This window comes from Rana temporaria, chromosome 1 (genome assembly GCF_905171775.1).
Source record: "Rana temporaria chromosome 1, aRanTem1.1, whole genome shotgun sequence".
Classification (NCBI taxonomy): Eukaryota; Metazoa; Chordata; class Amphibia; order Anura; family Ranidae; genus Rana; species Rana temporaria.
In genome coordinates, this window is record NC_053489.1 from 446,735,733 (window position 1) to 446,762,397 (window position 26,665).

Genomic DNA, 26,665 nt, shown 5'->3' on the forward strand with positions numbered 1-26,665 from the left:
ACAGTAACCCAACGCATGGCTCTCAGAAAAGATCCTGTAGGCATTATCAAAATTGCAACTCCCTGCAAACAGAATTTTTAAAACTTTTTTTTGCTTTGGACAATCCCTTACCTACATAGGTGTGCGCAGACTATTGCATTATGCCGCGTACACCCGGTCGTTTTTTGTGATGAAATAAAACAAAGTTTTTTATCATGAAACAAAACAACGTTTTTCAAACTTCATTTTAAAAAACGACGTTGCCTACACACCATCGTTTTTTCAAAATGCTCTAGCAAAGCGCGGTTACGTTCAGCACGTACGACGGCACTCTGTTCCATTCAAGCTCGCGTCATAACTTGCTTCTGAGCATGCGCGGGTTTAAAAACGTCGTTTTAAACGTCGTTTTACCCACACACTATCATTTTAAATGACACAAAAAACGACGTTTTGAAAAACGACATAAAAAATTGAAGCATGTTCGAATTTTTTTTTGTCATTTTTCAGAAGACATAAAACTACGTTTTCCCCACACACGGTCATTTTAAATGACGTTTTTAAAAATGTCGTTTTTTTTTATCACACAAAAAAAGGACCGTGTGTACGCGGCATTAGGGTGTGCACCTCAAAGCTCCAACACATATGCCTTTGTGACATATTAACTGGCCTCTTCCCCGCTCGTCATCCTGAAACAATGGGGGGGGGGGCAGGGGAGCACACAGAGGGACCTGAGCAGCAGAAAGAAAAGGAACTGGGACAAGAGGGGTGGCATACATTGGTACCAATCTCCTGTATTTTCCTCCTATGGCAGCTGAATATCAGCGAGAGGAAGAGGAGGAGAAGCCTACTTTCAGATTGGTCCACTAATTTCCACCCCCGCCACCTATCCTGTCCAGGTTCTGGGGGTCGGCATCGTGGCTTAGCTGTCACCTGTCCACGATTGACGTGTTGCCAACTCCAGGATTAGGGTTAAATGGCTTCTCTTTAAAATGTTTAAACTATTAACTGTGTCATGTTGGTTGTTTTTATCATCTTTAAGAATATGTTGTTTGTGTTTTCCAGATAAATTCTGTTGTGAACCAAACCACACTGAATTTTTTTTCTCCAGTATGTCAGACCATAAGATTTAGGTAAGATATTAATAGTGTGTGTGTGGTATGCTTACTATAGTCAAGCTTTTAGTTTTGCTATGGGTTTCTGTACGTTGCACTTAGTTATTGAATTTTATTTCTGTTAAATAATCTTTTAAATTTTCCACACATTAAAGAGGAACTTCAGTAAGTTCTTTAAAGCTGAACTTCAGGCAGAAAATGTATCAGCTGATGTCATACCTACCTCCGTTTTGTAAGACTGATGGCCACTATGTATCCCCTGGCCACTGGTCTTGTCTCTGCCACACTGTAGTTCTTTACAACGAGCAGAGACATAGTTAGTAGTGCGTGGACTCGGGAGTCTAAGACCACTGGTCTATGCCTTCCACTGTGGATAGCAGATACGGCCCTCAGTGCCAACTTTGCCCTCTGCCCTCCGATCCTCCTTTAGTTGACATCATATGCTGGCTCTCATTTCTTGCATTTCTCTTTGCTTTGATACATCACTGGGATGGAAAATCTTGGATTACAAGAAAAGTAAGGCAATTTCATTTGAACTGTGTCAGCAGTTCAACAGAGCTTAGGGAGAGGGATCTGCAATTGCAAAGATAGCTACATCCTGGAGTTCAGCTTTAACAATTAAAATCTGCAGCTACAAATACTGTAGCTGCTGAACGTTAAAAATGAGTTGCTTCCCAGTCTATGGATTCCTGTGATGTCTTTCCGCAGCTCATTCTTCTCATCGCACTGCCATCATGATTGTGGGAGCCAATTTTGCCTTCCAGATTAATCACAGTCTGCTCCCCGTCGCACATTTGTCCTGGTTTCAATAAATGTGCAATTGCAGCCCCCCACTTGCAGAGTTTCCAGTGGGAGAGAGGTGTAATCTGTTGGTAGAATGGTTGAGTGGCGTTTCTGCATAAGGAGAGTTATCATACTGCATCTTATTAAATCTGGATGAATAAATCGGAATAATATATTTTACATTTTGTTTTTACAGCTCAGCTAATGGAGCACGTGCCACCAAAGTGGATGCCATCTGCACTTATGTCAACAGTTCTGGAGCACCTAGATTTGATCAAGTTGCTTTTTTCAAAGAGCTAGCAAACAAAACAAAGGGTGTCACCAGTCTAGGGATATATTCCTTGGATCCCAACAGTCTTTATGTCAATGGTAATTTGCAATTCCTTCTGTAACTTCAACCATGTCACTTAGAATTATGACATATTACAATTAAAGGGGAGTTCCAGCCTTTTTTTGTTTATTACAAGTCAGCAGCTACAAAAAGTGTAGCTGCTGGCTTTTAATAAACAGACACTTACCTGTTCCACTGTCCAGCGACACAGCCGCCCAGAGCTTCACTCCTCTCCCCCCCCTCCGCGGGCACCTCCATTCTAACTGTGGGGACCCGGCTGTGACAGCTTTCAGCTTCACGGCCGGGCACTCACTGCGCATGCATGAGCAGCGCTGCACTCCCTGAGTGGACACACAATCATCTGGGAAATGTCACGTGTCCCAAGTGATCGCCTACAGGGAGGGGCCGCCAAAAGGCGATATGACGAGTCACCTAAGTGGTCCCTGGGCGGAAGGAGGAAATGGGACAGGAAGTCCCACTCCTACTGAAGCCCCCACTCCCCCCCATCCAAAAAAAAAAACATGCCAAATGTGGCATGTAAGGGGGCGAGGAGTGGTTTAAGTGGAAGTTCCACTTTTGGGTGGAACTCCGCTTTAAGCAACCATTTTTTTAAACTATTCTACAAAAAATTTGACTTTAATACACTTACAATACAGATGGGTGCACTTTTTCCCAACCCTCACAACCCCCCTTCAAACCACCTCCGTTTTAGATTACCAGGCATTAAATGTTCTCATTGCTGCTGTCTGAAAATGTATGACAAAACTTCTGCAAGGACTGGACCCAGCTATTAAGTGTGTTAGCAATCTCCATCTTGAAACATGCGCTTAGGATTGTCATTTTTTCCCATGACCTAGCCCAGAACAAGCAAGACATATCAAATTACTACCAAAACTGAGCAGTAGATCTGTACTATGTAGTCATATTTAGTTTTGTAATGTGTTTTATTGTACTTATCAGTCAGGGAATGCCCCAAGGCTTTGTTTTGTACTTGAAATGTAAAAATCCTAATAAATAGAAGTTATAATAATAATAAAAAAAAAAATGACTACCAGAATATAAACACAGCCTGTAAAGACTGCTCAGCCCTGAGGAAGAGGGGATGTCTTCATCTGTGTAAGACAAGTGTCCAGTTCTGTTAGAGATTTTGATAACTTTTTGAGTGTTTTTTATTTTTTTGTCAGAATTAAAAGGCAAAACTCTTTTTTTTGCTTTCTCTTGCAGGATACAACGAAGCAGCATGTAAGTAGTGGTCCAATTTATTTTAAAATTGATACTGTTTGCTTTGGCTTTGCCAAAGACCTCTCCCAGTTAGCCGAAGATATAAGTTATAAATCATGACAATGCTTATGGTTATAGGAGAAAGGTGAAATGTAAAAGATAAGCAAATGTGTTTTGGTTTGGTTCATGGGGCATTCATTGAACCCATTGCAAGGTCCATAAATTACAGACTTAAATCCGAAACCCTGTTGAAGTCTATGGGCAGAGCAAATCATGAAAAATCATTTGTAACCAATGATGATTCTGATACTGGTTCATTTTTTGAAAAGCGAGCCAATACACCCTATCAGTGGAAATGTGCATTAAACTCTCTGTATTAAAAACAGCCTGCTCTACTGAATGCCCTCTCATCATGCTTGCTACAGGGCAGGGCCAAAAATTCCAGTGCATAATGTGCAAGCTCCAACCAGTGATCCCCCTGGGCCCATCCTGCACCCCAAGTAGTCTGAAGTCATATGGTTTAGGTGTTGACTATGACTGTTACTTGACCGCTGTGATTGCAAAAGACTGGAAGGCAGGGATGGCCAATCTCGGTCAATAAATGTCAGTTAACTACCTGCCACTGTGATGAAGTTGCAGCCAATAATCTCAGAGAATAGGGGGTGACTCCACCATCTGGAATACTAGCAGCTGTAAAGCCAGGAGTTTTTCCAAACTGGCATACAGATGCTTGCTTGGCATGGGGATGATTAGGAGACATTTTGCCATTCACCCCAGTAACTGCAGAAGAGACACTTGCCTGGTATAGTATGGAGTTTGGGTGCTCCCCATGACGTTTAAAAGATCTGTCATTTAGTTGTAATCTTTTTTATTGTCACTTTTGCTCAACTGCATTGTACTGGTGGGTAATTTCACTTTTAAGACATCTCTCAAGCATGTTATTTAAACGATTTGTGATGCTCAAATTTAAAACAGCTTAAAATAATAACAGGGTTGCATACCCTTGAAAAGTTGTTAGCCATCTTGTTTTTAACCTGAAAAACTTGTTAGCCATTTTTTTTTTGTAAACAGTTTCTGTAGTTCTAAAATGGCTTTACATTACTGCATATAGCATCAAAGAAGGTGTGAAGAACTTTACCATAACATATTTTAATAGATTTATTGTAACCGGAACTCACAATTGTACTTCATTATATTATTAGCTGTGGAGTCCCCCATTGAGGCAGCTACCAAAGTCCCAGTAGACGCAGCCAGTTCTGAAGAAATTACACTCAATGTTACCATACTTAACCTGGCTTATACTTCTGAGCTTGCTTCCAAATATTCTTTAAAGTACAACTCTACATCTACCAATATGCTGTACTTGGTAAGTACCGGTACTTACACTTTTTTTTACATGTCCATGCTATTTAAGATACCACATACACAGAAGAATTTGTATACTTTGGTGCAGTCTATAAATACTGTTATAGCAATTAAAGCGAGAGAATCCAACCTGCATATTGTATTTATAAACTGTATTTTATTTTACTTAAAATACACATATGTTTTAATTTCAAAATAGCATTGGGCAGTTGCAGATGTAGGCTCCTTTTTTAAAGAATGCTGGCTTATGGAAACAATTCATAGGATGTAGCTATTCTTTTGTCTGTCATTAGAATTGTGTGATTTGACATAATAAACTTTAGCTGGGAATGTTCTGAATTATCTAGTGACTTTTTCTATGTTATGCTGCTAGGTGAACAACTTAATGAAAAACAGCACCCTTGGTTCCCAGTTGATAAATTGCCTTCTTGATAGCTTTGTGTGAGTAACAGTTTATAAAGCGTTAAACAATGTGTACTCTTGTCGCCTTCGTAACTTTGTCTCTTATTTTCATGTAATGTATAAAGTTGACATGTTTTATTTATGGCTTGATATAACAACATTAGTCCATCTATGCACCGCTTTAAAACTAATACCTTATTTATTAATAATTAGCTATCACAAATGATATACATATATTATACAAATCATCCATTGGATTTAAGCCATTTCAGTAACAGTGAAATGCAAAGTGTTAAAATTAGAATTTTTTTGCCAGGATTCTGGCTTCCATAAATTGAAATCAAATGCTTACTGTAGGTTACTGCAATTTACAGTATAGCTTTATTTTTTCTGATTCCTTACTGAATAAATGGTCCATTGCCACAGAATTGTCCTGTGCTGTCGGTCAAAAATTTTTATAGATGCAGAAAAATGTTCTGTAGCATATCCCGAGCAATTGATAGAAAAAAAATGAGTACACGCTTTAAAAGAGCTTTACTCATGAGCTTACCAGTTTTCATTTCTCTCCATTTATTATTTTGCAGATTTTTTGAGGGAATTGTAATAACATTGGGCCAGATTCACGTAGCCCGGGCGCAGCGTAACGTAACTGATTTAGGTTACACCGCCGCAAATATTCTGGCTAAGTGCCTGATCCCCAAAGCACTTACCTGGAAATTTGCGGCGTTGTATCCTAAATCCGTCCGGCGCAAGGCGGGCCAATTCAAATGGGGCGGGTACCATTTAAATTAGGCGCGCTCCCGCGCCGGACGTACTGCGCATGCTCCCTACGCAAATTTCCCGACGTGCTTTGCGTGAAATTACGACACGCTGACGTTTTGTGACTCGCGACGTGAAAAAAAGACTTGCGCCGGGAATTATTATTTTTTTTTAAAAATTCAAAAGCGACGCGGGAAAGACGGGTATACTTTTACTTGTACTAATTTTACACTTTGTAAAAGGTGCCCTATCTTTGCGACGGCAAACTAACACTTGCGGCGACGTAACAACGGGAAAAAGTTTTGTAAGTCGCCGTAACTGCTAATTTGCATACCCGACGCTGGTTTACGACGCAAACTCCCCCCAGCGGCGGCCGCGGTACTGCATCCTAAGATCCGACAGTGTAAAACTATTACACCTGTCGGATCTTAGGGATATCTATGCGTAACTGATTCTATGAATCAGTCGCATAGATAGAAACAGGGATACGACGGCGAATCAGCAGATACGCCGTCGTATCCCTTTTGTGAATCTGGCCCATTGTTTATAGTATTTAACTGCTTATTAATAGGACACAACAAGATTTAAAAATTACTATTATGTTTAGTGAATACACATTTGTGTTATTATCTAAATGTTTACCCGAAAACATCTTTTACGTGTTAACTTGGGTGGTGCTATTGCATATTTCAATTATTACATTTAATTTACAGATGTGTAATTAGTTCTGTGATACATTTGCCTATATGTCTCAGTTTACTGCTCCCTGCTAGCCATATGGGTAGAGGTAGAAAGGAATTTCATGTGATTCATTCCTCTGACAGGTTATTGACGTGCTAATGTCCCCTCACTATTTCTAAAGGTTAATTGATCTATTGTGTTGTGTGAAGGAGATCTGTGTTTAAGTGGCTTGTGTTAATTATTCTGATTGCTTCATTGTGGTAATTATGTCTCTATATGCGGGGTCGAGCGGTCTGGTTGATGTATTCAGTACAGCTAGTGCTCAGCGTCACTGATGTCATTGTCTAAAGAAAATGTGTTTTCAGCATCGGCCCCGTCGTGTCTACCTAGTCATCTGTATGGAAGCCCCAGTGTGAGGGGGCGGAGATTTGTCATTGTAACAGTTTTGGAAATGACATATAAGCTGTGTGATATAACATTAAAGTCTGTGTTGTTCAAGCAGTAAGCTTGTCTCATCTTTCTGGGCGATTCCAGGGATATCCCTCCTTGTGGAATATTGGGGTGATTTTCGTTATGGGAAGAAGGGAACGTTGACGGGGATATCATACCGATACCGTCACAAGTTCCTCCAGTGGCTCGATAGATGCAATATGTTAATCACATTTAGGAATGTGAATAGCATATGATAAGTTCAGTTAACAGAATCTATGGTTTTTAGAGAACTTTCAACTCACATCTGAATTACCGGTGAATTATTGAATATAGCCACAGCCTGTAGAAAATTTAAAAAAAGACGTAAAAGAATGTTAATAATAATATTTACCAGCCTCACCACCAATCACTCCAATCTTTGCTTACTTGTAGAGTTACATGGACTGGTAAGATTTTTAGCATCTGACATTTTCAGGCATTTCTAATGCCTTTGTTCTGCCTCGGAATTCTGGTACATAACTAGTGTATTTCTGCAGTTTATATGCTTTTGTTAAAATGTGTACTACCTGTATAGCCTTAGTATTATAAGCTTGTGTAAATATCATAAGTGTGTGATGAGCTTTGGGATGAGAAATGTAAGAAATTGTTATTATTTAACAAAAAAAAAAATCAGTTTTGAATGGACAGGGCCTTGTCCTGTCAACAGCTTTTTTGCACATTTCCTTTTCAAATCAGTAGGGTAAAAAGTTCTCATTCGGTAAATCAGTTGTTACATTAGTCATTTATTTAATTTTTCTTTTAGTGTACAAACCTCAGTCAGGATCTTTTTTTATTGATGTCTGTGTCCCCATTGCAGAGATTTCCTCTCATAAGGACATGGCAATAAAAAATAGTTTTTATCTGATGCTATCAAATAGTCTTCCAACATAAAATTGCTGCTTCAGACTACTTTTGTCTGTGCATATAGGATCAGTACATTTTCTCACATCTAAAAAAGGTAGTAGTAAAATCAATTACAATTATAACCTTGTACTTTTATTGTATACTTGAAAATGGCATTACCACTTGTGATACTGATGACTAAAAAATATTAATTTTCCGTTCACCAGATTCAATGCAGTTGGCACCAAAGTAAACTTAGTTTGTAATATTAAGAAGGATGCTACAGGGCTGAAATTTGATGCAGGGGCATTTTACAATGAGGTGTCTTCCATGACCTTAAATGTTACCAAGTTGAGTATCTACAAGCTAGATGCAAACTCTCTTTATGTCAATGGTAAGAGTAATCCAATCTATTTGTAGATAGTGAATGTAGAAATTTCAAACACCAAAGTAAAAATCTACCTTTGTGTTCTAGGATACAATAAGGCCATGGCTACAACAAGTAAGTTATTATACATTATTTAAATAGCAGTAAAGAATGTATTTCATATAAAAATAGCTGGATATAAAAAAAGAATTTTAATTAAAGGGGAGTTCCAGGCATTTTTTATGTTTATTAAAAGTCAGCAGCTACAAAAAGTGTAGCTGCTGGCTTTTAATAAACATGCACTCACCTGCTCCACGCACCAGCCGGAGCTCTGCTCCTCTCCCCCCCTCTCCGGCCGGCATCCTCATTGTTACTGTGGGCACCCAGCCGTGACAGCTTTTGGCTTCATGGCCGGGCACTCACTGTGCATGCGCGAGCGCGCTGCGCTATCTGATTGTTCAGGCGATCGCCTGGGACCTGTCATGTGTCCCAGGCGATCGCCTACAGGGAGGGGCCGCCAGAAGGCGATATGACGTATCGCCTTAGCGCCCCTGGGCAGAAGGAGGAAGTGGGACAGGATTACATATATGCAATTCTAACTTCATAGTGCATTACATTATAGCTCTGATAGTGTCTGAGATATCTCCTTCACCTATCCATACATTCATTGTATTCCTACATTAGAGAGAAGACAGCTGTAGTGGGGTCCGAGGCTAAGGATAGGATAGTGCTCTTTTTGATTTTTCAAGCATTGCTACTACTTTACATTATTTAACTATATGCTGATATTATTTTTTTTTAGAAGTAGATATTATTATATTGAATTTGTTATATATATGAATATACAGTATTAATGTTAAATATACAGTATGTTATATGATAAACCAAGATGATCTTTTAAATAAAAAAATGTGTTTATAATGTGAACTTTTGCATTTTACAATTATAAGGTTTACAATCATAAATAGCTAAATTCACCCTGCCATGTCCCTAGCTTAGTGACTTGCTCTGTGTATATTATGCATTTAAATAGCCTGACCAAATGTGGATAATCCCATCTGGGCAAATCTGTATACAGGTTGTCCAGTAAACATCTCACCAAATTGATCTGTCCATTGGAAGTGTACTTCTAATGCTTGCCAATACAACTTGCACTTTTAAAGGATTGTGAAAACTTTTTAGGCTTCCAACTTTAAATCATTGAGTACTAAGTCTGATTCACCAAAAACCTACTGGCACGCATGCTTAAAATGGCATGGCATTAAAATATATAGAAGATCTACAATGACTACATCATGGCTAATGAATTCATATATAGTTTCTGTGTATTGCATTACATAGTGGCATACATTGCTTGTGTACATAATACTGTATTTTTCTAAAAGTACCCAATAATTTGTCCAACGTTGGCAGCAGCAAGTTTTGGATATTATAAAATGAGACTTGCTCCATACATTTAGTTTATTTGCTCATTTGGGGCTTCTGAGAAATTAGATATTGTGTGCTGGGTAGTATTTGTTTTCTTATAATGTGATAGGGGAAAAAAAACACTGATGTTTCAACTCCCTAGCATTTGCGATCCAATTTGAGTGACAAATACTCAGGCATGCAACACTGTACCCAAATACATGTTTCGTCATTTTTTTTTAGACCGATGGAGCTTTCTTTTGGTGGTATTCAATTACCACTGGGTTTTTTATGTTTTGCTATGTAAACAAAAAATACAAAAAATGTGAAAAAAAAACTATTTTCTACAGTTTATAGCAAATAAATAATCTTTCTTCATAACATTAGGCCAAAATGTATTCTTACAATTTTTTTTGTAAAAATAACCCAAAACAGTTTACGGTATATTATTTTGTCTGCATCAAAGTTAGAGTCTACAAACTATGCTATGGCATATGGCGATTAGGATGCTAGTATCGGGCATGGTGGTGATCAGGACACTGGTATGATGTGGTGGTGATCAAGATGCTGGTATCGTGTATGACTGTGATCAGGGCACTAATATGGTGCATGGCAGTGGTCAAGACGTCGGTATGGTGTATGACGTTGTTACTTTGAGCACTGGTGACACTGGGGCAGATGACAGGGGCTGGCTGCACTCTTTATTTGTATAATGTTGGGGGCGGTGATCAGGGACACTGGGCAGGCTTAGACTGCAGTCTGTGAGTGTACACTCAGGCCTCGTACACACGGCCGAGGAACTCGACGTGCCAAACACATCGAGTTCCTCGGCCAGTTCAGTCCTGGAGCCGCCGAGGACCTTGGCGGGCCGAGTTCTCCCATAGAACAACGAGGAAATAGAGAACATGTTCTCTATTTCCTCGCCGAGGTCCTCGTCGGCCTTCTCGGCCGAAATTGTACATACGGCCGGGTTTCTCGGCAGAATTCAGCCAGAAACTCGGTCGGAAGCTGAATTCTGCCGAGGAAACTGGTCGTGTGTACGAGGCCTCACAGGCTGCAGCAATGGTTCTCTCTGCTCTTGCAGCTGATCTGTTTAAGAGCAGAAAGACCTGATGTTTACATTTGGTTTACATTGAGTACTATGTTATTGCTGTGGTTAGACACAACCATTACATGGTAGACGATTATGTTATCACCCGACACAGCAGTAATGTAATCCAATGTCAAACATACAGTAATAAAAAAAAACTCTTAATAGTCCCAGAGTCCAGTGTAATACTCTAGCAGCGCTACTCTCAAACCACCGTTTGAAAGACCTCTATATGTAGTGCATATAGGAAACAATAATGGTGCAGGTAAACAAGATGTCGTTGATCATATTATTCCTTAACAAGTGCTCCTTTCACCAGGGGTTAGTCACCCCCCTTTTGGGGATGCACTCACCAAAATGTGAAATTAAATCAGCATGGAACATTCATCTGCATCTGTCCTGTATGTTGCACTCTCCACCACTTGCTTTCACTTGTTGAGTCCAAACTGCAATCCCATATAAGGAAACAAATTCATATAGTGCAGTACCGTTTAAAAAGTTTATTAAAACCCCACAGGTACCCCTTATACAAATATGCGTACCCCAAGAAAAAAGATCTCAAGCATGTATTGTGATACTTGTACCTGTGTTTGCTCCGGTCACCATGACAATGAAGCCGCTCTGTTACCAGTACGCCTGCAGACTTCCTTGTTCCTGGTCCTTGGAACGCTCACAGTGTTTCTGGTCGTGCGATAGGAGTCACACCCTGACGTGTTTCGTCATTGGCTGACTTCGTCTGAGGGCGCCAGGAACAAGGAAGTCTGCAGGCGTACTGTTAACAGAGCGGCTTCATTGATTTGGTGACCGGAGCAAACACAGGCACAAGTAACACAATACATGCTTGAGATCTTTTTTCTTGGGGTACGCATATTTGTATAAGGTGTACATGTGGGCTTCTAATAAACTTTTTAAACAGTACTGCACTATATGAATGTGTTTCCTTATATGGGATTGCGGTTTGGACTCAACAAGTGAAAGCAAGTGGTGGAGAGTTCAACATTCAGGACAGATGCACATGATTGTTCCATGCTGATTTAATTTCACATTTTGGTGAGTGCATCCCCAAAAGGGGAGAATATCCCCCCACGTGGTGACTACACCCTGGTGAAAGGAGCACTTGTTAAGGAATATTATGATCAACGACATCTAGTTTACCTGCACCATTATTGTTTCCTATATGCACTACATATAGAGGTCTTTCAAACGATGGTTTGAGAGTAGCGCTGCTACAGTATTACACTGGACTCTGGGACTATTAAGAGTTTTTTTTGATTACTGTATGTTTGATGTTTTATGTATTTAAGCAGCTGCTCGATTTTGTATATTCACATCTCACATTCTGCTGCCAATTATCTTTATTGCTTACTCTTGAGTGCTGAGCAGTGCTATTTTGTAGGTAGGGCGACACCAGCACTCATTTTTGGATATATGTAATCCAATGTGTCCGAGTGACATGCCAATTACCGGGCTCTCGGATATGCACTCTGTGAGCCACGCAGGACCCACCAATGTTTGCTGACATACAGGTATGTTAACCCGCATCAGCGCTGCTTACCGTCCACAGTTTATAGGCTATGGGTGGACAGGGAGAGGTTAACTTGAATAGATTATGGAGACTTAGGCCTTGTACACATGGTCAGTCAAAACCGATGGAAACGGACTGAAGGTCTGTTTCATCAGTCCAAACCGATGGCCCCATCGGTCAGTTATCCTTCGGTCAAAAAATTTAGAACTTGCTTTAAAATTCAACCGATGGACACCTAACCGATCGGTCAAAACCAACAGTTAGTATGCAAAAGCATCGGTTATAAGCCCGCGCATGCTCAGAATCAAGTCGACGCATGCTTAGAAGCATTGAACTTCGTTTTTCTCAACACGTCGTTGTGTTTTACGTCACCGCATTGGACTCGATCAGTTTTTTAACTGATGGTGTGTAGGCACATCATACCATCAGTCAGCTTTGTCGGTTAACCGATGAAACGGTCCTTCAGTCCGTTCTCATGGGATGGACTGATCGTGTGTACAAGGCTTTAGTCATTATTGGCTTTAGCTTTTAGTGTATTTTGTAGGTAAGGAATTTGGGGTTGATTTACTAAAACCGGAGAGTGCAAAATCTTTATCAAAGCCTAATTGATCAAGCTGAAGTTAGAACCTGATTGTCTACAATCCACAGCTGCACCAGATTTTGCAATCTCCAGTTTTAAATAATAAACCGCTGTGTTTTCTAGGTACTATAGCCATCGGTACCATCTTTTTCATGTTGCATTGCCATCCCATGTACTATAGATGGATCTTCTTGTAGACTTAAGATGTATAGTAACACATTATATATATATTTTTTTTTTAATAAAAAAAAATTGAAAGTTAAGTGTAAACATATCTTTGGTAAATAATTCCTCTTTTTGTAATTTTAGCAACCAAATCTCCATCTTTGACTACATTCAGAATTTTTGGACCCAGGCAATTCTTTCTTAATTTTACAATAACAAACCTTAACTTTAACGCAAGTCTAGCAAACAAAACCTCTGGCCCATTCATAATTTTAAAAAGCAAACTCGATAACTTGGTAAGTGACATCCTTATTAAACATGAATTATTGGGAATATTAATATAAAAGTAGTGTACTGAAATTATTATGCCATTTGTTTATACACCACATTTTGGAGTATGCATGGTAGCGCCTTTCTGACATATTTATAATGTATCAAACAACTTGCTGGTGCACTAGGAAATAGTGAACTGGCCTGTGGTCAACTAGCAGCTCATCATTGATTTTTACTGAAAGCTGACCACATTGTGATAGGCCTTGGCCACAGGGATGCAGGTAAGTATATTTCTGGGTTGGTGTAAGGGGCGGTTTTGGTCAGGAGGGGAATCAGAAAAGGTAAGTGCACTTTTCCTTTCCTAAATTCTCTCATATATGTTATGTCTATAATTAATTAATATATGACATTTCTCATTCTATAGTAGATCTATATATATATATATATATATATATATATATATATATATATATATATATATATATATATATATATATATATATATATATATATATATATATATATATATATATAGTACATATTACTATGCCTCCAAAAGAGGCGGAAAATGCAATCTACTTTTGTTATCCCAACAGTAGGTGTTCACAATTAGAACTTTTTCTTGAACTCCAGCAACATAGCTATACAATGTAATGTAGGCTTACCCTATTTTTAATCACACTTTCTAATAACCTCAAACTATTTACTATTTGTGGTAGTGGGATGTACCAGGGATGGAAAAGAGACTGAGTATAGGACTGTGGTGGAGGACTTTGTCACATGGTGTGAAGTTAATCATCTGTATCTAAATGTGGCAAAGACAAAGGAGCTGGTTGTGGATTTCAGAAAGAGAAAGCCACCAGTGGCCCCAATTTCCATTCGAGGAGTGGATGTGGAGGTAGTAGAGAGTTACAAGTATCTGGGGGGTGCACATAGATAATAAGCTGGACTGGAGCAAGAACACAGAGGTGCTCTATAGGAAGGACCAGAGCCCTTATGTGTTTGTGGTGGCCAGCGCTCTCCTGTATGGAGTGGCATGCTGGGGAAGCAGGCTTAGGGTGTCTGACACCAACAGACTCAACAAACTGATTTGCAAGGCCAGAGATGTTGCTGGATTGGAATTTGAGTCTTTTACAACAGTGTTGAAGGGAAGAATGTTGTTTAAGTTACGTTCAACCTTGGACAACTCCTCCCACCCTCTCCACAATACACTGGTCATTCTGCAGAGTATAATCAGTGACAGATTGTTACACCTGCAATGCACCACAGAGCGACACAGGATATCATTTTTGCCTGTGGCGATCAAGCTATATACAGTATCTCACAAAAGCGAGTACAACCCTCACATTTTTGTAAATATTTTATTATACCTTTTCATGTGACAATAATGAAAAAAAGTAGTGAGTGTACAGCTTGTATAATAGTGTAAATTTGCTGTCCCCCCCAAATAACTCAACACACAGCCATTAAAGTCTAAACCGCTGGGAACAAAAGTGAGTACACCCCTAAGTGGAAATGTCCAAATTGGGCCCAAAGTGTCAATATTTTGTGTGGCCACCATTATTTTCCAGCACTGCCTTAACCCTCTTGGGCATGGAGTACTGTTCACCAGAGCTTAACAGGTTGCCACTGGAGTCCTCTTCCACTCCTCCATGACAACATCATGGAGCTGGTGGATGTTAGAGACCTTGCGCTCCTCCAGCTTCAGCAAAGTGTCATTTCTTCAGTATTGTCACATGAAAAGATATAATAAAATATGTACAAAAATGTGAGGGGTTTACTCACTTTTGTGAGATACTGTAATTATTTTCTGTGAGGGCTGGAGGTGAATATTTAATTCTGGTTTATGATCAGGATTTTGTGTTGTTTTTATAGTATTGTGTTGGTTATTATTTGGGGTGGTGTTAGGCCTCGTACACACGATAGGTTAACCAGAGGACAACGGTCTGAAGGACCGTTTTTATCAGTCCAAACCGATCGTGTGCAGGCCCCATAGGTTATTTAACCTTAGGTTAAAAAAATGGCAACTTTCTTTAAAATTTAACCGATGGATTGCTAACCGATAGGTCAAAACCGATCATTAGTATGCAAAACCATCGGTTAAAAACCCGCGCATGCTCAGAATCAAGTGGACGCATGCTTGGAAGCATTGAACTTAGTTTTTTTCAGCACGTCGTTGTGTTTTACGTCACCGCGTTCTGACACGATCGATTTTTTAACTGATGTTGTGTACGCACGACGGACCATCAGTCATCTTCATAGGTTAACCTAGGACAACGGTCCTTCAGACCGTTGTCCTCTGGTTAACCTATCATGTGTACGAGGCCTTAGAGAAAGTGGTGTATTATTTGTATTTGGTAGTTTGCCTGTTATTTTAATTTATGTTATGTATTGTATTTTAATTGTATGGATGTTTTATTTGTAGTGTAGTTTTAATTTTGTTATTTGGTGTTAATGGCTGTTATTGGTAATTTTGTTGTGTTTTGCTTCTTGTTCAGTTTATTGTTGTGATCTTGTGTTGTCTTTGTTAAGTGTATCTGTGTCATAACAATTTCCAATTTCCCTTTGGGATTAATAAAGTACTCTGTATTCTGTATTCTGTAACTACAAGATCACATGTTAATTTGTTCAAACATACTTCTGTCTTGAACTACACCATAATGGCTTTGTTAAGTTCTGCGTTAAGCATTGCTAGATACAAATGTTGTAAGCAGTGGGGTGCACATAAACAAGTTAAAAAACAAGAGATTACAACATATACTAGTAATTTTTCAAGAACAACAGGCATAACATGTGAAAATGACATTGAAAATGTACAGGTAAAATGTAATAATGGAGAGAAAATATTTACAGAAAATACTTACAGTAACTTGTGCTTAATATAATGTTAATTTTATAAAATGTAATTTACCTACATTTATATATTGCTCACCTTAGCCCTTGTACGTGTATTTTTTTTTTATATACAGTGATACCTCGGTTCACAAAACGTAATTTGTTCCACGTCTCTGGTCGCAAACCGAATTGGTCGCAAACTAAGGCAAATTTTCCCATACTGTTCAATGTAAATCAGGTTAATCCGTTCTGAATTTTTTTTTGTTTTTGAACCACAAAAATATGAAACAAAGAACAGTACAGTGCAGTATGAAGAGAGGGAACACTAACTAACACATTCTTATCACCTGCATTACCACTCTGCATTTTCTTTTCAACAACATGCTTGCTCTAAACAGTCTTGTCACCTTCATTACTACTCTGCACTTTCTTCTTACCACCATGCTTGCTCTGAATATTCTTTGGAGTCATACTGGATGTACGGTACAGTACAGAATGTGCTAAAAAGCACACCAAAAAGCATCTCAATACTGTAATGCCGCGTACGCACGATCGGTTCGTCTGATGAAAACGGTCTGATAGACCGTTTTCATCAGATGAACCGATCGTGTGTGGGCCCCATCTGTTTTTTTCCCATCGGTGAAAAATTATCTGATGGTTAAAAAAACTATAGAAAAATCCGATCGTCTGTGGGGAAATCCATCGATTAAAAATCGACGCATGCTCAGAATCAAGTCGACGCATGCTCGGAAGCATTGAACTTCATTTTTCTCAGCACATCGTTGTGTTTTACGTCACCGCGCTCTGAAACGATCGTTTTTTGAACTGATGGCATGTAGGCACGACTGATGGAAGTCAGCTTCATCGCATATCTGATGAAAAAATCCATCAGACCGTTTTCATCGGATGAACCGATCGTGTGTACAGGGCATAAGTGTCTTCACACTTTCAGTGTCTCTCTGTAACCGCTATCTCACCTTCAGGAAGTCACGACCACGTGTCAGAGCAGGGAAAAAGACCACGGCTCATGTTCGTGAACCGAAGTGGAGTTTGCGTACTGAAGCAAAGTTTTGTGAACTTGTCTGTTTGCGAACAGAAGCATTTGGGAACCGCGGTATTATAGCATTAATGTTCTTAAAATGCATTCATAATTTAAAAAAGTAAAGTACATGTTTTGATAATTTAATAAATGATCAAATACAAAAATGGGACTTTCTTTTCAGCACTGAAAGCAAAACTAAACATCATATAAAATCATCATACAGATTTTTTGTTAATAAGTCTGATAAAATGTATCTAGATATAAATCCATATTGTAGAATATAAATATTTTGTTGCATTCAATATACAGTATGTACAGTATTAATTAACCACTTTACCATGCTAATAAAATTGTTTTATTATATGTAATGTTGGCGCAAACTCAAAGTCGATATGTTTCACAGTACAGTGCTTCTTCAGGATGAGACTAGGTAAGTAGTTCCCAAATAGGGATGAGCTTATGAATTTTGCTGGTTGAGAGGTGAAGCAAATCAAACAGGTTTCAGCCAAGCTGCACCTCTTGCTGAAACAGACAGTGAAACATTTAGCAGCAATATTACTACTGCTACTAAATGTGACAGCTTCACTCTCAAGATGGTTTTTAGAGAACCGGCATTCGCCGCCAATATCCTAACCATTAGTGGCATATTCTCACCCAGCCCAGGATTCCTTCTTGACATCCATACCAGACTCTTATCAAGGATAAGAATCTGGTGTGTATTTTTAGGGGGACCTCTATGCCCCCCCCCCCATTAGAATCTATACCATCTAGGTATAAGATAAGATATGGATGAATGGAATCCCAGGCCTCTTTGTTTACAAACAGAAGTGAAACAAAGAAGTCAAAAACTGTAATTTTACTGCTAATTTGCATTTTAACTTTGATTTGCAGTCATATATATTATACATTGATTGTACCAATATATTTCATTTGTTGAATATATATTTATGTTTTATGAGCATTTATTATCATACTTCTGTATAATTTTTTCATGCAATGATTGGCAGTGTTTTGAGTGCTAAAAAGAAAGTTATTTTTTTGTATCTCTGGGAGGAATGTCAGCCCCTAAACCATAAACCAAGTATACTAGTTTATCTAACATCCACTCTTGTTTATATCTATTTTTGCAACTGTCATTATTTTTTTTACACAAGTTTTTTAAAGTAGAAAATGTCAAGAAGCTTCTCACAACCAGGTTCCTTTTGCCTGCTTTATCAACAAAATGCTTACTTTCTATTCCTGTTTTAGCTGAATGAAGGCTTTAAATATAATTCACGAGTAAAGGACAACTTTGAAATCTGTGAAGTAATTAGGTTAAGGTAAGCATTCCATCAAATTATCAACCGGGGTTAATAATGTTATTTGTGGCTATATAAATATATTGGGTCAGATCCACGTACCTCTGCGCTTCTCTCCGCCGGGCGCAGCGTATCTAAGATACACTACACCGCCGTAACTTTTTTTTTTTTTCAAATCCACAAAGAATGTGCGGCGTAAGTTACGGCAGGGTAGTGTATCTTTGGCGGCATAATGGCGCGGCATTCAAATCTCTGTGATGGGGGGCGTGTTTTATGTAAATACGTCGTGACCCGACGTAAACAACGTTTTTTTTTAACTGCGCATGCGCCGTCCGTGGGGGTATGCCAGTGCGCATGCTCGAAATGAAACCGGAACAAGCCAATGGTTAAGACGGTGATGTCATTCTACGCAAATCCCTATTCGCGAACGACTTACGTAAACTATGTAAAAAAATTCAAAATGCGAGGCGGGAACGGCGGCCATACTTAACATTGAGTACACCTCATAATAGCAGGTTTAACTATACGCCGGAAAAAGCCGAACGCAAACGACGTAAAAAAATGCACCGGACGTACGTTCGTGGATCGCTGTAACTAGCTAATTTGCATACTCAACGCTGAAATCGACGGAAACGCCACATAGCGGCCGCCGAAAAATTGCATCTAAGATCCGACGGCGTACTAAGACGTACGCCTGTCGGATCCATCCGAGATGCCGTTGTATCTTGTTTTGTAGATACAAAACAAAGATACGACGCGCAAAATTTGAAATTACGCAGCGTATTAAGAGATACGCCGACGTAATTCTTTCGTGGATCTGGCCCAGTGTGTATTGGTGATATTTTTGTGTACAAATACACTTCTAAATTATTATGCAAATATGTTTGTAGGTCAACTCCCGAAAGTGTAGACACCACTGTAGAAGCTATCTGCACTTTTAATATGAACCTTTTGGCAAGAACCTTCACAGAAAATGATATTCAAAACTCACTCCTAGAAATAACCCAAAATGGCACCACTTTGGGCAACTTTACTTTGTCTAGATCAAGTATTCACGTGGATGGTAAGTAAAATGCAGTAAATGTGTTGTTTATAAGCTTTATAGTATGCTTTGGGTGTGGTATACATCAAAAGGTGAAGTACATGTGGAAGAATGTCTTATCCACATCCATCCATCTCATCCAAAGCATGATTTTTTACCACTTATAGGTATTGGTGTCACAGCTATATCTGTCAATGTGGTAATATCAACTCTTATCATATTTTGCGCTTACCAAAGATACAGCGTACTCTACATAAGATTTGGGGAACCAGTTCATGTTCAGCTGAAATAGATGGATCTATTCATCTATGGGCATTCCCACTTGACATAAGTCGATCTAACAACCAAGCCAGCTGCTGATCAGTGTACTCTGAAAGTGGAGGGGTGCCGCTGATGAAGAAATAATGAAGGAGTAGCCCACACCTGGCCATGAAACAGCTTTTGATTCAATTGTCCAATTACTTTTGGTCTCTTGAAAAAAGGGGGATGGCTATTCTTAAAGGGGTTGTAAAGGAAAAAAAAATTCCCCTAAATAGCTTCCTTTACCTTAGTGCAGTCCTCCTTCACTTACCTCATCCTTCCATTTTGCTTTTAAATGTCCTTATTTCTTCTGAGAAATCCTCACTTCCTGTTTTTCTGTCTGTAACTCCACACTGCAGTCCAAGGGAGGGGGCAAGCATGGCACTCCACACCAGGGAGAAAGCCTTGCATTACTGTGTGTAGTTACAGACAGAAGAACAGGAAGTGAAGATTTCTCAGAAGAAATAAGGACATTTGAAAGCAAAATGGAAGGATGAGGTAAGTGAAGGAGGACTGCACTAAGGTAAAGGAAGCTATTTAGGGGAAAAAAAATCCTTTACAACCCCTTTAAGAGCTGTAATTCCTAAACTCTCCAATTTTGATGTACATAACCCCAAATTACACTAGAGAGTGTACACTTTCAGCCTATATCATATTTTATATAACTATAGCTTGAATATGTTAGATAAATACCTGAAAAAAACTAAAATTGTGCCTGTGTCCAAATATATATGGACCTAACTGTAGAACCGCTTTAAATGATAACAAGAGTGCTTTTTCAAGTCAGGAATGCCTGTAACAAAAATGTTTTGCCCTTGAGAAAAACTGAGACAAGTAGCTGTTCAGCAGTTCAGCTGCAATTTAGATGTGGTTCTGATGCAAATTTTAGGAGTGTGCAGCCGCCGGCATCCTTAACAGTAGCTGGTTATTAAGAAGTGGGTCCGCAAGTCAGCTCTTAACAACTGATGTTTCCTCCTCCCCAAAGCATATTGTCTCCATGGGGAAAAGGGCCTCTTCCTCACAACCCCTGTCCCCCCATGTGAATAAGTATGGGGTACATTGTACCACTTCTCACTCACCAAACAAGTGTAAAAAGTAGATAAAAACAGAGACGGTTTATGACAAGTCCTTTATTAAAAAAAACAATGTCACACAAAGCAATTCCAGCGTCAATCACGATGAGCGCCACCGCTGCCCCAAAAAAGAGAGCTCTGTACCCGATGCTGGCTCCCACCATCTAATAGCTCCACTTTTTCCAGCCGTTAAATACATTTTGTACCCCGGTTGATCACATCACTGGGTGCTCCCACCCCTTAGTTTATTTTGCATGTACGTTATGTGAACCAAGCCAACTCCTAATGCAATCTGTGAAAAGTGAAAAGTCAGTTGCAAGTTTTATGATTTTTTTTAACCTGTTTCCAATATATATATATATATATGTATGTATGTATGTATGTATGTAAAATTAAAAAGTAAAATTACTATAATGATCGATGAATGAATGAAATGGACACTGATGGGTTTTATACTATACAACTCAGAGATTACAGCAGGGTTTAATAAAGCTCTGTATCTTATGTTGGACATGAGTGTAAACATTTTCTCTGAATTATATGTAAAATATTCTAAAGTGAGAATTTATTTTTTCCATTAAAATACTTTATTAAATACTATTAAAATATTTTACATTTTTGCTTAAAAGGCTAGTCTGTAAAAAATATGTGTACATAAGCCTAAATTGGCTCACCGCCATCCATATAAAATTAAAGTTTCAGTTATCAGTGGACTGACTGTTTTTGTTGGATTGACAAACAATGTAGGTTTACTCGCATTACTACTTAATAACCTGGCTGTCTCTACAGTTTTCAGGGTAGATGTAACCACAACGGCTAGCAGCAGCATAACCACCACAGCTAGTGCTATCATAGGAAACCTGCCTTCCTCGGCATTTCTTGGCTTTAATATTAATTTCACCATACTCAACAATTCTGTACCAGATGATCCCACAAAGCGGCAGATGCTGGAGGAAGACATAACGAACAAGGTAAAAAAATGTTGGTAGATGTTAGTTTAATTGAAATACTATACCTAATTTTACAATATCCCATACTAATACCGTATACAATAAACTTCATTAAAATGTATCTAGGCCAAAAAACAAACATTTAAAATGTTGCAGTCTACTAGTCCTTGGTGTAGAGGATGTTTTTCCTTTTCAAGCTTCTGTTGCTTTATTTTCATCCGGTGATCCTGAAAATAACATACTTCCTTTCTCTGGGTGGCTACATCATTGCTTTGCTGTATCTATGGATGGAGTCATAGTTATCATGCTAGGCCTGGTATGGACTACAAACATTTCTGTATCGCTTCATTCTCCATTACAGGAGGGGAAAGGTAATTGGTAGATTACAGAAGATAGATAGGAAGGAAGATAATCTCTTGTTAAGCTTACAGGACACTGTATTTCTGGCAAACTCAATATGTATTTTCTGTATTTTGTGAAAGAGTTTTTGGCTTTTGTTCTGGGGTTAATTATCCTATAAAAAAGATCTGGGATCACACAGATGTGTCTTATATCCTTACAGTACTCATTATAGTTGATAGCTGCAATGCCTGTAATACGACTCACATCCTAAAAATAGCTTTATTTTATAGATGTATATTGGTATATGGTATATGGCTAACACAACAGTTATTTAAACTGCATATACAGTATAGCCTATATGTTGCAATGCTTCTGCAAATATGACTCGTATATGAAGCAAAGCATCACGACCCTGGCATGTGCACCACCCAGTCCAATCGCTATGTTAGGATAAGGTGGGCAGTTGGGGCATTAGACACCATGGTATGTTGCGAGAACAGGTATTCAACACCCTTGGGAGTGTTTGATACCAGTACTTAAGAAATGCTTTTGCTCAGCCACATCCTAGACTGTAAAACATATGTGGCACATGGTTTAGTGAAAGTGCCTGCACATGGGAAAAAATGTGCCTGACTGAGACCATGAGGTTCATTTGCTAAGGCAAATAGGCTGTTCATTTTGCAAGGGAATGTTCCCTTGAGTTTAAGCTCTCATGAATTCCATCATCCAGTTATGTGCAAGCAAAAAGACTTTATTTTTTTTACTTTCGTTGCATGGGATTGGGTATTCTTCGCAAAGTAACATTTCACCATGTTCACTAAGCTAAGGCAAAATTCCCCAGCAAAGTGAAAGCTTATTTGCCTTTAGCAAGTCAACCCCCATGATACTTTCAAAGTGTAGGCTGAAAAAGTAACATCAGGGACTGTGCCTTAAAGAAGTTTATAATATATTTTGACTATTCATGTTGCGTATGGCTTTTCTTTTCTGCAGCAATAGCATATGTTACTCAGTATACCACAGTCTGGCCTCGAACACACGACCGAGTTTCTCGGCAAAAGATATTTTTTTGCCGAGGAAACCAGTCGTGTGTACATTTTCGTCGAGGAAACTGTCGAGAAACTTGACGAGCCAAAAAGAGAGCATGTTCTCTATTTCCTTGACGGGAATGGAGAAAATTGGCTTGTCGAGTTTCTCGACAGCCTAACAAGGAACTCGAAGAGGAAAATTATGTGTTTCGCCCGTTGAGTTTCTCGGTCGTGTGTACAAGGCCTAATTTAGAGATGAACAGGCTGTGAATCAGGAACACAAATGAGATTCCAGAATAGTCCTTTCCAGCTTAGAAATATTGTAACTTTGATTATTGAAGCCAGAAAGATACGACACAGTTTTGATGACAAAAATGTAGTTTTATATGCATTTATTGCAGCTCACTGTTTTTATTTTGTTTTTCAGATGAATGGGCTATATCAAAATAGTACACTGAGCAAACAATTCAAATACTGCTTGCTTTCATCAATAAGGTATAGAACTGTATATGATAGATATTTAGATTAGTGAATACTCAAATTCCTCCAGCTCCAAAAGAGCCAAGCTCCAGTTTAATAATCATTGTGCAGAAAGCTACAGCAGACATTTTAAGTTTTAGTAGAAACTTATTTTTGCTAATAAGGAAAGATAAAAATGTCTTCAAAACTATGTATTGACAGCAATCTTGGGTAGGTTCCTCCAAATCTGTATGTTGTCGCTGCAGCTTAAACTGGACTGGACCATGGTTATTGATGCTTACTCATTCCAATTCAAGTCTGATTCATGGACCCTTTTTTATTTTTTACTGCAGACAAATAGTGGCATACTAAGAGGAAATATCACATATAAGATTGAAATGCAGGTGGTGGGTAACACATGTAATAATGCTCTACCAGCTACCAATACAATAGATTGGATCTCCCTTTACCAATGGCAGAACACAGGCATTGTAGATGCTTTTTGCTGGCCTCTTGGTAGAAAACATTGATATTAAGATCACAACTACTGTATGTGTTCTCATTAAGTTCTGGATATACAGCACTCCCGGTACTGTCAACAGATGGTTTTGCAATTCAGTTACATTGGCAAAAAAAAGATTCTTCCTAGCTTTCACAGTCAGCTGCATTGGGATGTTCCCATCATTTTTGACTCACTGAAGGTACTCCATACCAACACAGCCACATGCCACTCCAGGCCACCTTCTTTGGATACCGATATGCTCTCTACCACACATTTAATCAAGCTAGGGACGGTCTGATATCACTTGATTCACTGATCTAGCAGGGATAGACTACCAGTGTCTCAAGCATGTGCGTTGTATTCTCTCATTAAGAGGAAACTACTGGTGCTTTAGGATGATTAGTTCTTTTTTTCAAAACCATGTAAAAGGCAAACTTCTTTTACATTTGAACATCCAATCTAGGTATCAGCATGGTATAGAGCACATGATCTCTGGCCCTCCAGTGATGAAGTTAGCCAGCCTGCATGTCTGTTGCATTGTTTCTTGCATGCTATCCTTTTCATTCTTAACCACCTTAGACCCGGAAGATTTGGCTATCCAATGACCGGGACATTTTTTGCGATTCGGCACTGCGGCGCTTTAACTAACAATTGAGCGGTTGTACGACGTGACACCCAAACAAAGTTGGTGTCCTTTTTTTCCTACAAATAGTGCTTTCTTTTGGTGGTATTTGATGACCTATGCGTTTTTTATTTTTTTGTGCTATAAACAAAAAAAGAGCGACAATTTTGAAAAAAAGCAATATTTTTTACTTTTTGCTCTAATAAATATCCCCCAAAAATATATAAAAAATGTTTCCTCAGTTTAGGCCGATATGTATTCTTCTACATATTTTTGGTAAAAAAATCACAATAAGCGTATATTGATTGGTTTACGCAAAAATTATAACGTCTACAAAATAGGGGATAGTTTTATGGCATTTTTATTATTATTATTTGTTTATTAGCAATGGTGGCGATTTGAGATTTTTATTGTGACTGTGACATTATGGCGGACACATCGGACACTTTTGACTCTATTTTGGAACCATTGTCATATATTCATCAAAATGCCATGGTTACTGTGTAAATTACACTGGCGGGGAAGGGGTTAAACACTAGTGGGCGCTGAAGGGGTTAAGTGTGCCCTAGGGAGTGATTCTAACTATGGGGGGATGGGCTACCAGTGACACAACACTGATCACTGCTCCCGATCACCTGTACGCCCATTTGCCCAGTCGTACCATTGTGAACATCGTCGTTCGCTGGTTGGCATGTGGTTAAAGAAAAAAAAAGCCCCACAGTCCTTCCGTAACAAGTCAGGGCTACACAGGGGCCTTGCCATACTATCATTTTACCAGTTTGGGGTTGATGGAAAAGCTAAAGTGATCTTTTTACCTACCTACTGCTTTTTTCTAAGTGAAAAGGGTTTGTCAATCAAATATTAAAATGGACCTTTAGCATTGTAAATTAATGTTAAGTGATAGCAGATACTCTTTTTTTGAGTGCCCAAGAAACCACAGAAAACCTGCCATTTGGTCTGCTCTTTGCAGCATCCTTTCCTCCATATGGACTCATTAACCATTTCAGCACTATCCATACAATGCCTTGAAAAAGTATTCATACCCCTTGAAATTGTCCACATTTTCTCATGTTACAACCAAAAACATAAATGTATTTTATTGGGATTTTATGTGATAAACCAACACAGAGTGGCACATAATTGTGAAGTGGAATTTATGGCTTTCTAAATACACAACAGTCTAGTTGTAAATTCTCCATTAGATTTACAGTCTATGCATTATGACGGTCTATCTAACTGAAAATACAGTAAAGTGAATCAATTGCTCAGGTAGATTCTCATACTACATAGTTGTTGGTAAAGCTAAAGGAGATCTTTTTAGAGATTTTACAACCAGAGTCACAGTTTTTCATAACCCTGCAATATATAAATGTTTCTGAGCTTACATACCACAATATTTGGTTTTTCAATTAATCCCAATCTTAATGATGGTTTAAAATATGCAATCTGATGATAAAAAATATTCACCTTAAAAAGAACCAGTCAGGAATGGGCATTTGTAGCAATCTGAATCTCCACTCATATGTTTGTTATCAAAGTACAGCTTTAATCTGGCCAAAGGTGGATCAAAATTTGGGACAGTTCAAAAGGGAAAGAAAAAATCTTGATCCACTAATGGTAGTTTCTGTTCAACATCAGTTGATCTAAGGACCGACTGCTCTCCAACGGGCTTGATGGAAATGTTAGTTTCAATCAAATCTGCAGTCAATCTGTGTATTAGGATGAGGGGAAGTCCTCGCAGTCAGAATACAATAGTGCAGTGGGGAAGATTCTTTCATTCACTTGGGATGTGTGGATGGGGAAATAGGGTCGATATATCCA

General features: G+C 38.8%; 1 protein-coding gene across 1 annotated transcript in view; it reads left to right on the forward strand.

The window, feature by feature from the left end:
• The window catches only part of LOC120932092 (mucin-16-like), a 38,148-nt gene that overhangs the window by 6,998 nt on the left and 4,485 nt on the right, over window positions 1–26,665 (forward strand). The window contains exons 4-15 of the mRNA XM_040344227.1: window positions 1,042–1,109; window positions 2,071–2,243; window positions 3,430–3,447; window positions 4,629–4,792; window positions 5,165–5,232; window positions 8,175–8,341; window positions 8,423–8,449; window positions 13,226–13,377; window positions 18,480–18,550; window positions 19,420–19,592; window positions 21,734–21,915; window positions 23,689–23,756. Of these exons, the coding sequence (XP_040200161.1) occupies window positions 1,042–1,109; window positions 2,071–2,243; window positions 3,430–3,447; window positions 4,629–4,792; window positions 5,165–5,232; window positions 8,175–8,341; window positions 8,423–8,449; window positions 13,226–13,377; window positions 18,480–18,550; window positions 19,420–19,592; window positions 21,734–21,915; window positions 23,689–23,756 (1,331 nt within the window). The remainder of the gene's footprint in view (window positions 1–1,041; window positions 1,110–2,070; window positions 2,244–3,429; window positions 3,448–4,628; window positions 4,793–5,164; window positions 5,233–8,174; window positions 8,342–8,422; window positions 8,450–13,225; window positions 13,378–18,479; window positions 18,551–19,419; window positions 19,593–21,733; window positions 21,916–23,688; window positions 23,757–26,665) is intronic.